Source organism: Linepithema humile, chromosome 2 (genome assembly GCF_040581485.1).
Source record: "Linepithema humile isolate Giens D197 chromosome 2, Lhum_UNIL_v1.0, whole genome shotgun sequence".
In the NCBI taxonomy this organism is placed as follows: domain Eukaryota; kingdom Metazoa; phylum Arthropoda; class Insecta; order Hymenoptera; family Formicidae; genus Linepithema; species Linepithema humile.
The window spans coordinates 8,768,047-8,781,229 of NC_090129.1; the positions used below are offsets into that span (position 1 = coordinate 8,768,047).

General features: G+C 38.2%; 1 protein-coding gene across 2 annotated transcripts in view; it reads left to right on the forward strand.

Annotated features, from left to right (window-relative positions):
* The window catches only part of SP2353 (EGF like, fibronectin type III and laminin G domains protein pikachurin), an 87,669-nt gene that overhangs the window by 22,891 nt on the left and 51,595 nt on the right, over positions 1-13,183 (forward strand). For both annotated transcript variants that reach the window (XR_010888475.1, XM_067349360.1), the window contains exons 4-5: positions 2,168-2,406; positions 4,291-4,558. Coding sequence is in view for 1 of the 2 variants with exons in the window: in XM_067349360.1 (XP_067205461.1) it covers positions 2,168-2,406; positions 4,291-4,558 (507 nt within the window). In the remaining variant the exon portion in view is untranslated. The remainder of the gene's footprint in view (positions 1-2,167; positions 2,407-4,290; positions 4,559-13,183) is intronic.

The window sequence follows — 13,183 nt, forward strand, 5'->3', positions numbered from 1 at the left end:
ACATATAATATTAAAAATATCTACACATATTTGAAATTATTGGGAAAACAGCCGGAGAGAGCCTCGCTAAATTTTTCTATGCGTCGCATTCGGTAACGGTGATTATTGTAAAAATTTCACGAAGGTCTACGTTTCCGCATGAATGTTGGAGGGTCGCAACCCTCTGACCGGTTCGCGAACCGGCAAAGACGGCGGCGAACTAGTCGGTTTTATTCATGGAGAGTATTACGTTACATATTCAGAAGTTACTGACCGACTGTTTCAAGTTTCGGCGGAACCACCGGCGCTTTTTGCTCCGAAAACACAACGTCCGCGTGGAACAGTACGCCCACGATCGGTGCAAATAAATTCTCCCGGAAACGAAACTCAATACGGAGTAGTCCGAAACCCGTATTCTGCGTTACCTATCCAGGTCGTATCGATACCCAGATGCCCTATGCATCTCCCGTTCCGACGTTGACTTTCGGCGTTGCTGGTCGGCGCACGCTTCCTCTCTCTCTCTCCCTCCCCCCCCTCCTCTCTCTCTCTCTCTCTGGTCGGCGTTATTATTCCGCAAGCCCGGTAATAACCAAATTAACGCTATACACGAATTTCCGATGCGGCGCACGTAGTCGTGCCGCGGCTTACACCGATGAGGCGGACCTGTAAGCGTATAGCAACTCGAAGTTCGGTATCGCGAGCTCGCCTCAAGCGGTCGCCGGGCTTTAGAACTCTTCGCCATCTTCCCCTTCTCTCTCTCTCTCTCTCTATCTCTCTCTCTATCTCTCCCTTTCCGCGCCCCGTTCACAACAACATGAACGGGGTAAGTGAGTTTGGGTCAGCGCTCAAGGAACTCGAGGAGCACTACCCTACCGGCACACCATCTACTCATGTGTGTCGCATATGGATACGAAGTTTGTGTGCGGTCAACGGATAAGTTCCTAACGACCTTTCACTTCGGTACCGTCGCCGATTGCATGTGCGACGAACTGATCATTCGTCGCGTGCAACAGTTCGCGAATTCTTAGAGTTAAATGCGCGAATGCGTCGCTCGTATAATACGAGATTGGAAGAGTTGGTTTAAATGACTGATTCGAGAATTAAAATATCGATACGGATAAAATTTTACAGTCATTTTTTTGTCACGCGTGTTAAGCTTGCCTTTGTATGATACATTGTACTTTTGGGTAAATTTTGAAAAACACGATATTGTGGAAAACTTCATTTTGTTCTTAATATTTTGCGGTTTTTCGATGTATCGACAAATTGTATGTGTAACGACATAATAATCCGCTTTCCACATTATTAGCAGATTTTATAACATCTCTACAACTCGTGAGTTGAATTTCTGACGCAGTTAGTAAAAATGAGTACGATGTAGAAAGAAAGATCTAATTTCATTGTTGCGTGTCGCTTGTCCGTAAATAAATACAAGGATCGTTATCGTATGCAAATGACATCTAAATCTGAATTCAGTGAATTTATACCGGTTTCAATTCGTGGTTCGATAATTTACTTGACAATTGCCGCATTGAATTAGTAGTTGCGAATGCAAATGCGACCGCCCAGTTTCATTAGCGTCTCATTTTCTTTTTTAATCAGGGAAATAATTTGTTATTAGATTGAGTGGAAAAACTACACGCTTCCACCATGCTGTTACAAACAATTGGTTGCGTTCGGTTGGATAAGTCAAATGAAACAGTTTGAAAATGAAATTCGAGATGGTCAAAATTTTACAATAACCTTTTGTTAACGGTTTAACACTTTTGCAAATGTTTTGCAACACAATATTTTGTTATCAATGATTAGTTTGAATAACATATTTTTGAACAAATTTCGAGAAACCCAGCAGGCGAATAGTTTATTTATAATTTTTTAACATTCAAGAAAATTGTACTTACAAAAATATATTACGTTACATAATAGAAGTCAGCTTTTGACGTGCAACCGTTAAGAAAAAACCGTAATTCTCGCGACAACAATAGCCATGGACAGCGACAACCTAACGAGAATTAATTGGGCTAGCAGAAAAGTGACAACAATAAAAAAAAATCTCCGAAATCGATAAATTGTCGGCGGAACGTTGTACAAGCAATTCCGGCAGCCACGTTATATCTCGTGGTTGATTCGACATTCCGGGCTGGTCCGCGACAGTTTTTCTAATAGAACGACGGCTATTCGGTTACAGAGCTCAACTCGACATCCCCGTCCACGAGCGAGCTCGGCGAATTCGCCGACGAGGCCGAGAGCGACGAAGCGAATGCGGACAACGTGGATGACGAAGACGCGGTCGAAGACATCCTTTATATGCGCGGTGCCACCTTCACGATACATCTGGACGCCCCGGCCGAGAATTCCACGGCGAACGCGACGAAGATAAACGAGGAGAGCGGCGGGGATCGGATCGAGCTGCGCGCCACGTCTCAGGTAACCATTGCTCGCCATATCTCCCGGGTTAGCTTGTCGTATTGCTACGTAAGTGTTTGCACGTTGCGCCACGACCATTTGTTAACCACGACTCCACAGTGGTATTCGCAGTGAAAAGTCCACGGTCTTTGACCTGTAATAAAAATGTAGCAACGAGCCAAATGTGATACGAGACAAAATGTCGGATTATTCTGCCGTGAAAAATATTATTTCTTCGAATTTTTATGCCGATAATTGCTGATGATACTGTCAAAAAATGTATCTTTAAATGAAATCAAAAGTAAAATACAAATCGAATTGTCGAGGACAGCGAGAATGTGCGCTTTAAGATTGATTGACTGACACGCAAATGCGAGTTTAAACTCAATTAGGTTGATTCGGAGCAAACGCTCGATATCATACACGTAGGAATAATCAAGAACTTGCACTAATTCTGGAGACTTAATTGATTGATGTCCACGTGCCGCGTCGTATTCGTACTAAATGGGGAGAATCGATCGAACGTCGTGTCTTTGGCTTAAACGCCAGAATAGAATATTCTGCAAAGGGATGTAAATGGACACGCGTGTCTATGTGCGAGTTGTAGAAATAGCGATTACGCGAAATCGAGAACAAGTCGGAATATTCTCAACCAAGAAATCCTCTTCTGAACTAGAATTAATATTCACAGTGTAATAGAGAGGATGGGAAGCCTTGTTAGACAAGATTAAGGATTCGATTGATTTTTGATGAACAAGAGTCTGACATAAAACCTGTACCTTTCTATTTTTAAATATTAGATGTAACGTGTGTTGCATAAATAGCATTCGCGAAATTAAATCAAAAATAGAATAGAAGCAGTAGCGAGACGGACATTATTGTAAGAGTCAATATTACAATTTTAATAAAATACAACATACATATCAATTCATGGAAATGAAACGAAATCAAATGAATATTAACATCATAATTGATTAAACAGAATACGGTTAAAGCTTTAATAAAATTAAATTAATAATTAAATTAAAAATGTTATTGATATATAAATTTTGATGACATAGGATTATTGCGTTATTCTGCAAAACGGATGGAATGTGAACTCGTGCTTTCCCAATGAGAGACTTTCCTTTGTAAATAAACTTTAATATCTTGCCTGATGTTGAGTGCGGCACCGCATTTTGCAGGTTCTAGAGTCCAATTTTTATTCAAAAGCTCCTTCAAATAAAAAACGCGAGTCATGCAACAGGTACTTCACATCCGTTGCAGCTTTCTTAACATACAGCAGGCCATTATTTCTGAAAATTTCTTGCCCTCGAATCGACAACAGCAAGCAGAATGATCAATAAATGATGAGGTACATGTCAGGAAGCGGGTCGATCCATAAATAATATACATACGTCTCTTTTTGACTGCTTACCATATTCACATATTTTTCTCACATTGTCATGTTCATAACTCGGTAAAAAGTATTGTAAAAGCTTCTACTGAATTCTCTCTAATTCGTTGATTTAATTCAAAAACAATCTTACTTAAAATTATATTTATTTAAAATAAATCAAGAATGACATGTATACTTTACAAATGCGCTAGCTAATGCAGAATCAGATTAAATAATAAAATAAATCACGTTATGTTAAATGGTAGCACATTTTGCAATGATATATTTGAGACATGTCGTTCAACGATTTCATAACATTTAATTGAACAGTATTTAATACTTTTATCAATCATGTAATTACCGGGTTTTTAATTGAAGAATATTTTAGTGTCTGTAATTACTGTGATTAATTGTAATAGCGCAAAATGTACGATTTTAATTCTCAATTTTGTTTTTTACGTGAAAATCAATACGAAGCGATCCAATATGAAACTGGTGATGATACTTCTTGTTCCGTGGATATTCAGGGTCCAAATCTGGAGCAAAAACTGCCATCTACGATGGAGAGCATTGTGAGCACCGAGCCAGCGTGTTCCTTGGACTGCGGACCGGCTGGAAATTGCTATATCGAACAATCTCGCGGAGATGAGGTTGATGTCGTGATCGAGGACGACGACGACGACGACGACGCCGTGGACCTCGAGGGCAATACCGTGAACTTTAGACGAAAGCAAGAAACGTACAGACAGAGATGCCAGTGTCCTCTCGGAAGGGGTGGGGATCGTTGTCAGCTTGGTAAGTGATTTTTTTATCTTAACGCAATTTTCTTATCTATTCCACGGATGCAATCCGTCGACTGCTTTCTTCCGACCATTTTCTGCGAATTATATGCATACGTGTAACATATCCGTACGATTATTAATTTAATTAATTTGATTCAATTTAATTTGATTAAATAGCATACGTGAATTACAAGTACAAAGTGATACACAAATAGCATACGAAATATTAAGAGCACACTTCTTATTTTTACTCGAAATTCGTAAAAAAAAAATAATGGTTATTAAAATAGAAGTAATTCACGTTAATTTGATAATTAAGTTTTCAAAGCGCAAGACAGGTAAAGGTAAAATTTGATTTCTCGTTTAATTTTTAATCCATAAAATCAATTTAAGAGATTTGCATATTTGTCCTTTTTCTACAAAATCTCAATTTATAATCACAGCAGAGAGAAATTAGTAAATGCATATTTTACAATTAAATGAAGACTCTATCGTTGAATAAACACTGGAAATGAAGCACAGTGTTTCTCGTACTCGTCTTATTCCGGAATATATAAAATCTTATAGAAACGACAACTTAATTTTAAGTAAATTAAAAACGTGGAAGAGGAAAGATAACACAGAAAGTTTCGTAATTCTGCTTCGAATCCCTTTTATCTCGTCAAAGAGCGATATTTCCACAAAAGAGCGGAAAGTAACGCTATCAGACATCGCGCGTAATCCTTCATCCGTTATTTCCTCGAACAGCGTTACAATGTGGGGAACACAGTCAGAGACGCGAAGTTAAACTCGATAAACACGCGAGACGTCGATGCGAGTGATTTTCTATGCGAGAGTAAACTCCAGATCCGATCCTGTCGAGCAGAGAGCGACGCGACTGAGATCGAAGAATTGAAAACTTCCTCATCATCGGTCGCTCCGCTTTGTTCCGCCGCGAGCGAAACTTACGGCATCCAAGTCGAAAGAGTGCTTCTTTCGCCTCGAGACCGCCCCGCCGGCAGCGCCGCGCATTCGCCGCGATCAGATCCGTTTGCACCTGGCTGCTTTACGGAAACTCCCAGGAAACTCGATGCGCGAGTCGCGCTTTTGGTAATCTTTGAACTTTTAACCCTTTGAGATGCCCGCCGCCGCGCTCCTGTCCGGCAAATAACGTTAAACGCTGCCGCCTAAGATCCTCGCGGAATCGTCATCAGGACGTCGAGAATGTAAATCGCCAGCGGCGTTTACGAGCGAGTCAGCGTAAAGTTCCCCGTTCAACTGTATGTTAATCATCTTGAATTATAACGTGGCGGATTACGTAAATGTTTCTCGCAATTTCAGTCCTCGTATAAGCGACTCTCCGCAAGGATTATTGGAGTTGACAAAATGTAGCGCGAACTCGGCCGCTATCATGTTCACCCCGTCGTGCGGAAAATTAGAATAATTAAATGCCAAAAGCGGCCCTCGGCCGCTTCACGAGAAATAAAAATTATTTCCGCAACTGAATACGCGCGGATGAAAACGTATCTTTTTTTTCCTTTTCGATGACCATGTATCGATCTTTGTTTCCATCGACTATGAGCGTTCGAAATGCACGGATTAAGCTACTCGATATTCGGTTTAATCTTGCAGAGTGGTTTATATCGCATCATGGGATTGCGTGGGATTAAACGGCAGAAAAATTGCGAAAGAAGATCGATGGTTTACAGTTTGAAGTATGTTTTACGCTTCAATTCGAGCGTGTTTTATCGCTTGCAGTTTCCGTATATGACGAGCATCGATGCAAAACTTATGACATGGCGAACGTTCACCTAGTTCTCACGATAAACTGTCATGGAGTCGGCCGCTTAAAATGATCAGGCGAAAAGCGTATTTTTTAGCCGTTTCATTCTTTAGTCAATCGCCCGTGAGCAAGTGCGTTAAGTTGCATTTAGCGAAGATCGCGATAATAAAAACAAGACACGATGTGAAACATATTCGCATTTTTCGCGAATTACGGCGCGAGGTACTTTGAAAAGCTGCTTTGTGCGCGCAAAATTGCAAATATTATGCAACGCATAATTAAAGAAGCTCGCAATAGGTCATAAAGCGAATAAGTGCTTGCATAAGCAAAAGCTAATGCATTTATTTATTGAAATAAACGCTCTAAATAGAATGTGTAAAGATGTTACATTATTCGTTTACTTTCAAACATTTATTTACCGCTCCGAAATGAGAGATTATAGAAAATTCTGTGAACATTATTACAGATTATAATGAAAATTATTGCTGAAACGTAATTTACAATCTTTTGTGATGAAATGATCGCATTTATTTTTTGACAACAACAACAACAACAACACACACACACACACACACACACACACACACAAAAAAATCAAACAGCAGTTTTTCACGCGACAGGCGTATTGATTGCTAGTTTAAACTGTGCTTTGAATGCGTGTTGTGTTACAAAACAAGGCGTATTTTATATTGACCCGATATAGGATTATTCGCCACCTTGTTATTCAACGTGGCCAAATTAAGCCTCGCTGAGCGGCTCGGAGTAAAACCGCAAGGTGGGCGTTGCCTACCAGTTAATTCCGCTTGTGAAGGTTTAAAGCAAACGCGACCTGCAAACCGAGTCGTCGCCGTTGATTCCCTGAGCAAGATCCAACGAGCTTAATTTATTTTACCAACGGTGCGCACCGCGCAACGTGCTTTATTTTTGCTTATACATATAAATATTTATTCTTCCGATTGCCAGTACTTCCGTTTAACAACAAATCCAAGCCGCAATTATTTGCCTGTTTAAGGAAAAAATATTGACTGTCGGTCTTGAGTGAAAAAAATGAGCAGGCGCGATACAAACAGTGCAACAGACATAAATGAAATTTACGATGTCTAACTATGAATATTTTCGTGATGTCAGTGTGTCTCTATCATCGTTTCTCCAACATAAGTTTATCAGATTAGTCTATTGTTCATTTCATTTTATATAAATTTTATTGAGTATTGGATCATTTTATGGAATTAAATTTAACGTTTACCCAATAAATATTGAATCTATTCTATTCCATTTCAGCAAATTGTTTATCGCAATAATTTTTTTTATTTAAGCGTCAGACAAAATACAATATTTCTATATTTTTCATCTGTTTTTGTCTCTTATTTTTAAAGAGTAAAAGTAAAATTTTATTATGAGTCCAAATAAATTGTTCGCTGTGCAGTTCGCGGTAAACAAAATAAGAACAGGTACAAAAATATTTTACTGCAAAGGATATTTTTATAAGGAAACGTATTTTGTGATATTTTAAGATTTTTGTATACAGCGGAGATTATAGCTGACTCAAATTATATACCGTTCTTCTTATAATTTTTAACGCCGGAAGAAAATCATATGCGAAGGGAACGTCAAGCTTAAGCAAAAATAATTACATTTGTTAATAAATAGCGTTTACGTCGCGCATCCACGCAGAGATAAATACGATGGAATAAATCATGCATTGCGGGATTAAGATCGGCGAAACAATGGTCTCGCTTAGAACAAATGCTTAATAGAGATAAATTTCATGCGCTATTTGCAAATTAATGCGAAAACGTAAAGAGATAAAGCGTAAAGAGGTAAACTATGTACAATTCCTCCCACTATTTAAAACGTGAAAATAGCACCACCGAAGGCTTAGCTCGGGAAATAAAAATTTACTAGCGGCCGCTGTCGAGGCGTAACTTCAGGCTGCTACATTTTAATAGTGATACATTATCCGGACTTTTAATATTACAAAGTGCAGCTCGGTAATTCCGCATCATCCGTCCGCCATCGCGAGGTGCGAGAGACGGCGCGGCTTTGCCGTGATTTATGTCACGGTTGAAGCTGCGTCCACGGCACGATGAGCGGAAGAATTATTTTTTCCCAGCTGCCGCCCTTCCCTCTTTCTCGTTGCAACCGGACGTAAATCAGGAAAACTTCCCTGTGCCGTTTCAACTAAAAAATAAATCCGCTCCCCGAACAATAGCTCGTCGTTACTTATTTTTGCAATATCTCGGGCAGCAATCGAGCGAGCAGGAGGGCAATCGTGTTAATTATTTCACATCAGTCTCGGCAAGTGATTCTCTAATAGTTTCGTTAACTGCCCTTAAATTGCGGCGCGATGAGGAAGCAAACATACCGCGGTTCCAAGAGATGCCATTATTTCTCCGAAAAGATTTACGAACATAATTGCAGGGCTGGCAATTGCGAAAGAATAGAGCATAGAGAAATCTGAGAGTTATCAGCCGAAAATCAAACTTTTACGAGCGCGCTTTCAGAAATATTCGCGCGGAGCTATCGAGGAGAGTGCCGATCCCGAGAACCGGCACAATCATCGGCCTCTTTTACTCTTTTATAGAAGCAATCGTCGGACGATTGCCGACCATTTCGCATAACGCGGTTCCATTATACTACGGTTACAATGATCTTCGGCCACTGGAGAACCCGCCCGGACCATCCGGCCGAAGCCGGGCGAGATTGGCTCGCCGCCAAAATGGCGTTCCACACGCTAGATTAAGCAGATTAACCGCGCGCGTCTCCAGTGGGCATTGTAACGCCGAACAGGAGGGAGCCCAAATGTCGTTAAATTCTTACTGTTTGCGGATAAATCGCGCCTTCCTAATTGGCTGATCTCTATTCCATTAAGCCGGAGGGAAAACACGATCGAACACAGCCGCGATAGGATAATTGTAGAGTCCATCTGTCGAAGCAAGACGATTGGGTTGCGCAACAAGAATCGATCTTCTACTGAGAAGCGTGATCGGATATACTTGTGTCGTGCTGGGTTTTTTTTATTTTGAAACGGTTCTTTTTTTATTTTTTATTAATTTTGCTAACTAAAATCACAATCTCGTAATTTATCGTCGGTTTTCAAAACCACGCGCGTTACAATAAAAAGGGTCAGCTTTAACAAGTTACGACATAAATTGGTACAATTTTTCGATGTCACACAAAATATGACAACTGGCGTACTGTCGTTTACAAGATAAAAATGGTTTACGGATTTGCAATTTTTTTTTTTTTACATGAAACAGATGCACCGAACAATTTGAAACTTCATACGTTTGCGATTTCGTGTGTCAGTAAGCTGCATAAAAAATTTGCAGCGTGAAATCTGGGGAAAAAAATCCGTAAAAAGTTGGATGTGGCACTGGCTCGTCGAAAGTGAATGTTGGACGAGCAGCCTGTTGCATTTTTAATATATCTATATAATGTTTCGAGGCGCTAAACTCCCCTCCTTCCTTCCTTAAAAAGGACGACATCTTCAATCTGCAGCGTTTTATTGAATAGCCTGTTGCGATCTGGCCGAGAACAGCTGAATAATCAAATAACGCAGTTGAATCGAGATTTCAATAACTTTAATGAAATTTAAAATGTTTGCACCAGCTCACATTATTATTAGCTTTTTATTAAAAAATTGAATGTAATTAATATAAACAGCAATGTATCATTTTTTATTAATTATGAAAAGACTCTCGCTAAAGGAAAAGTCTTTCAACAAATATCTATTATATATTTATTTACATATTTATTCAGATCTCAGAATGTATCTTTACATTCATCATATCTCAAGATTAAAACTTTCTTCCTCTTCCCTTTTCATTTGCTCTTTGTCTGTTTTGCATATTAAAACTCTAATGAATTAAACTTATAAATATAAATATTTCTTGCTGTGACGTTGATTTAGAAAAACTATATTTTGAAGAGCAAATCTAATTGCATACATTTAGTGCTTTCAGTATCGATCGGTTGTTCTGTATATCTTGACTACACTACACATCTCGTTAATTGAATTCATGAATAATTTTCGGCTACTCAAAGTCATGAATTCGGTGTAATCAATTCAAATAAAAGGACGTATAATTGATTGAAAATATAATAGATAGAGGGATGTAATATCGGTAAATAAATAAAGACGATGAAACAAAATCGATTTGATTGGCATCTTTCATTTAGCGAGATTCGTACATATTTGACGTGTTATCGCACTCTATGATACACAGGATTATTTTTAACGTCGATTCATTTATAACTTTATACTTTTACACTCAATAATCAAAACGTTTCGAAAAATTGATTCATTTTAAATCGTATATGAAATTACTCAATCTAATAATTCTTGTCAGTTTTCCGAATATGAGAGCAAATATATATATATATATTTCCGCAATTAGGCACACAAATGTCACAATTGAAACATTCATTGAAAGTTTGATTTATATTATTCATCGTTGACTTGAATTCACGTGGGGATTTTTATTAAATCACACACACAAGGCTGGTTGATTTAAATATAAAACGCGACGGCGCGATAGCATTAGAGCGTGTTTCCGCGAGCTGGCTGCATTCGCGAATACGGAGTTTATGCATACGTATGTAACGACCGCGAATACGGAGTTGCGACGCGTCGCTATCACGCGCATTACCGAAGTGCATCTACCTACTCCAAGATGCGCAACCGAGCTTGCAGCGGCTCTGCAAGATATTATTCGGTTACTGCATTATCGGCTCATAAAGCGACCATTATCGTCACTCGCGCGGCACGATTTTCCCAGCTGAAAGGATCCATTGATAATTTGATATATTTCGAACGGCGAGAGCCGTCTGTCGAGTCGTCTCGAATCGATGGAAATCTCACGGCGTTTCGATCATCCGCGTGGATGAATTATGAAACGGGCCGGCACAGAATTCACGTCCGGTAATCCATTTCGCTAACGAGGTGGTGCGATATGCGCTCTTACTGAGTTGTAAAATTCAAGCGGATATCTCCCGCAAAGATCTCGAATTGCTAAAGCTTTCTAACGTGGAAAGATATCTTTTTTTTTTATTTTTTTTTATTTTTTTGACCTGGCATTCATTATAACAAATGTATGTCACATTTTATTCTTATAGAAACATAAAATACTTTAAACCAAACTCGAGATTTTGACAATTAATACAATATTATCTATCGATTTATAATATTTTTTCTTACAATTATCAAAAATATGGGTACAATATATTTATCTCTTACACGCTGTTAACAATATTTGAAATCAATATGTCTGGTATTATATGCCACAGAAATATAAAACATGAAAATAAAATTAAATCAAACGTGGTGGATCTTTTATGGAAAGTATTTGAAGTTTGGAGAAAGGCTGTTTGAGATATGTTTTCATAAAAATAACAGATTTACTGTTCCTTTATGAAAGGAATAAATAAATGCCCGTATCTTTCCTGAACTAGAAGGTGTCATGAATTATCTTAACATTCCGACGCTTTCCGTCAAGTTTTACAATTTTTATTCCGGCCATTTTCTTTCCCTCGCACATCTTCCAAGAGTTACTATTCTTAAGATACTTCGCGCGGTACCCACGAGATTACGAAGTGCGAATACTTTAAGCTGAATCTAGAATGTGCCAAGGAATAAATAACGCAAACGGGTCATGACGTGAGTAGAAATGACGGAATTTTTAACATCAAAATTCAAGAATATCTTTACGTCGGGTATTATTAAGGAATTTTCGCCTTTATGATTTCGAGCTTTCTGTCATCATATCAGAAAATGCATCAAACCAAAAAAATATATCACATTAAGAAATATGGAATATTGATTTCGGTAAAAGGTTTAACATAATTTGAAAATAAATTTGTCATATATTATATACGTATACTATTAATATTTTTATTAATATAAATTTATTTACAAATAATATTAGGTTATTGCTCTTCCTTAATTAAATTAAAAATCGTGTTAATATACAGCAAATAGAGCAAGAGCTGGGTCGAGTTGCTCAATAATTCATTTTTATTACAAAATAATACAAACGTTTCGGCCAAAGGATGTGGCCATCTTCAGTGTAAATTTTTTTTGTCTTGTAAAAATTTACACTGAAGATGGCCACATCCTTTGGTCGAAACGTTTGTATTATTTTGTAATAAAAATGAATTATTGAGCAACTCGACCCAGCTCTTGCTCTATTTGCTGTATATTAACATAAATTAATTTTTTAATCAATATGTCGTTCGTAGATTATAAATTTATATATGTATACTAAAAAAATTATATTTTATAAAAATGATTCAGCATAACGTCTGATATGATATTTTTGCGATTCGTCTGACATGTCGTATACTCGTATCACTGAAAGCGGTATGTAATTGTTCGAGGAGGATCACCAGACTAGCAGCGATTTCAGCGACAAAGGAACGCCTGGTGGTCTGAAGTAGGTCGTTGATCTCTCTGGCCTCTCGCCTGTTTCTCAGTATCTCGAAAGCGTCTCCATTAACTCCTTTCTTTCAAGGCGCGAGACGAAAAATTGCCAGGCGAGAGAAAGGAAGCAACAATTGCTTGCCGCGAGATTCACGCGCGGTAGACGGCTTAGTTTTGTGGCACATTTTAGATTTTGCCGGAAATTATTTCTTTGCTTAGTTTCTTGTTTTTCTGTTTGTTTAAACGAAACACTAAACAAACTAACAATTTGTCTCACGACATAACAAATATAATAATTTGATCATTTTTTATGCACTTTGATGCGCGAAAAATTATACTTCTTGTAAAAAATAATAGGAATTTTCTATGAAACAATACTTTTAAGTATCAGTTACGTTAGAGAGACAGCAAAATACAGTACAATACAGTATAAATATAGTCAAATATCGTCAGTT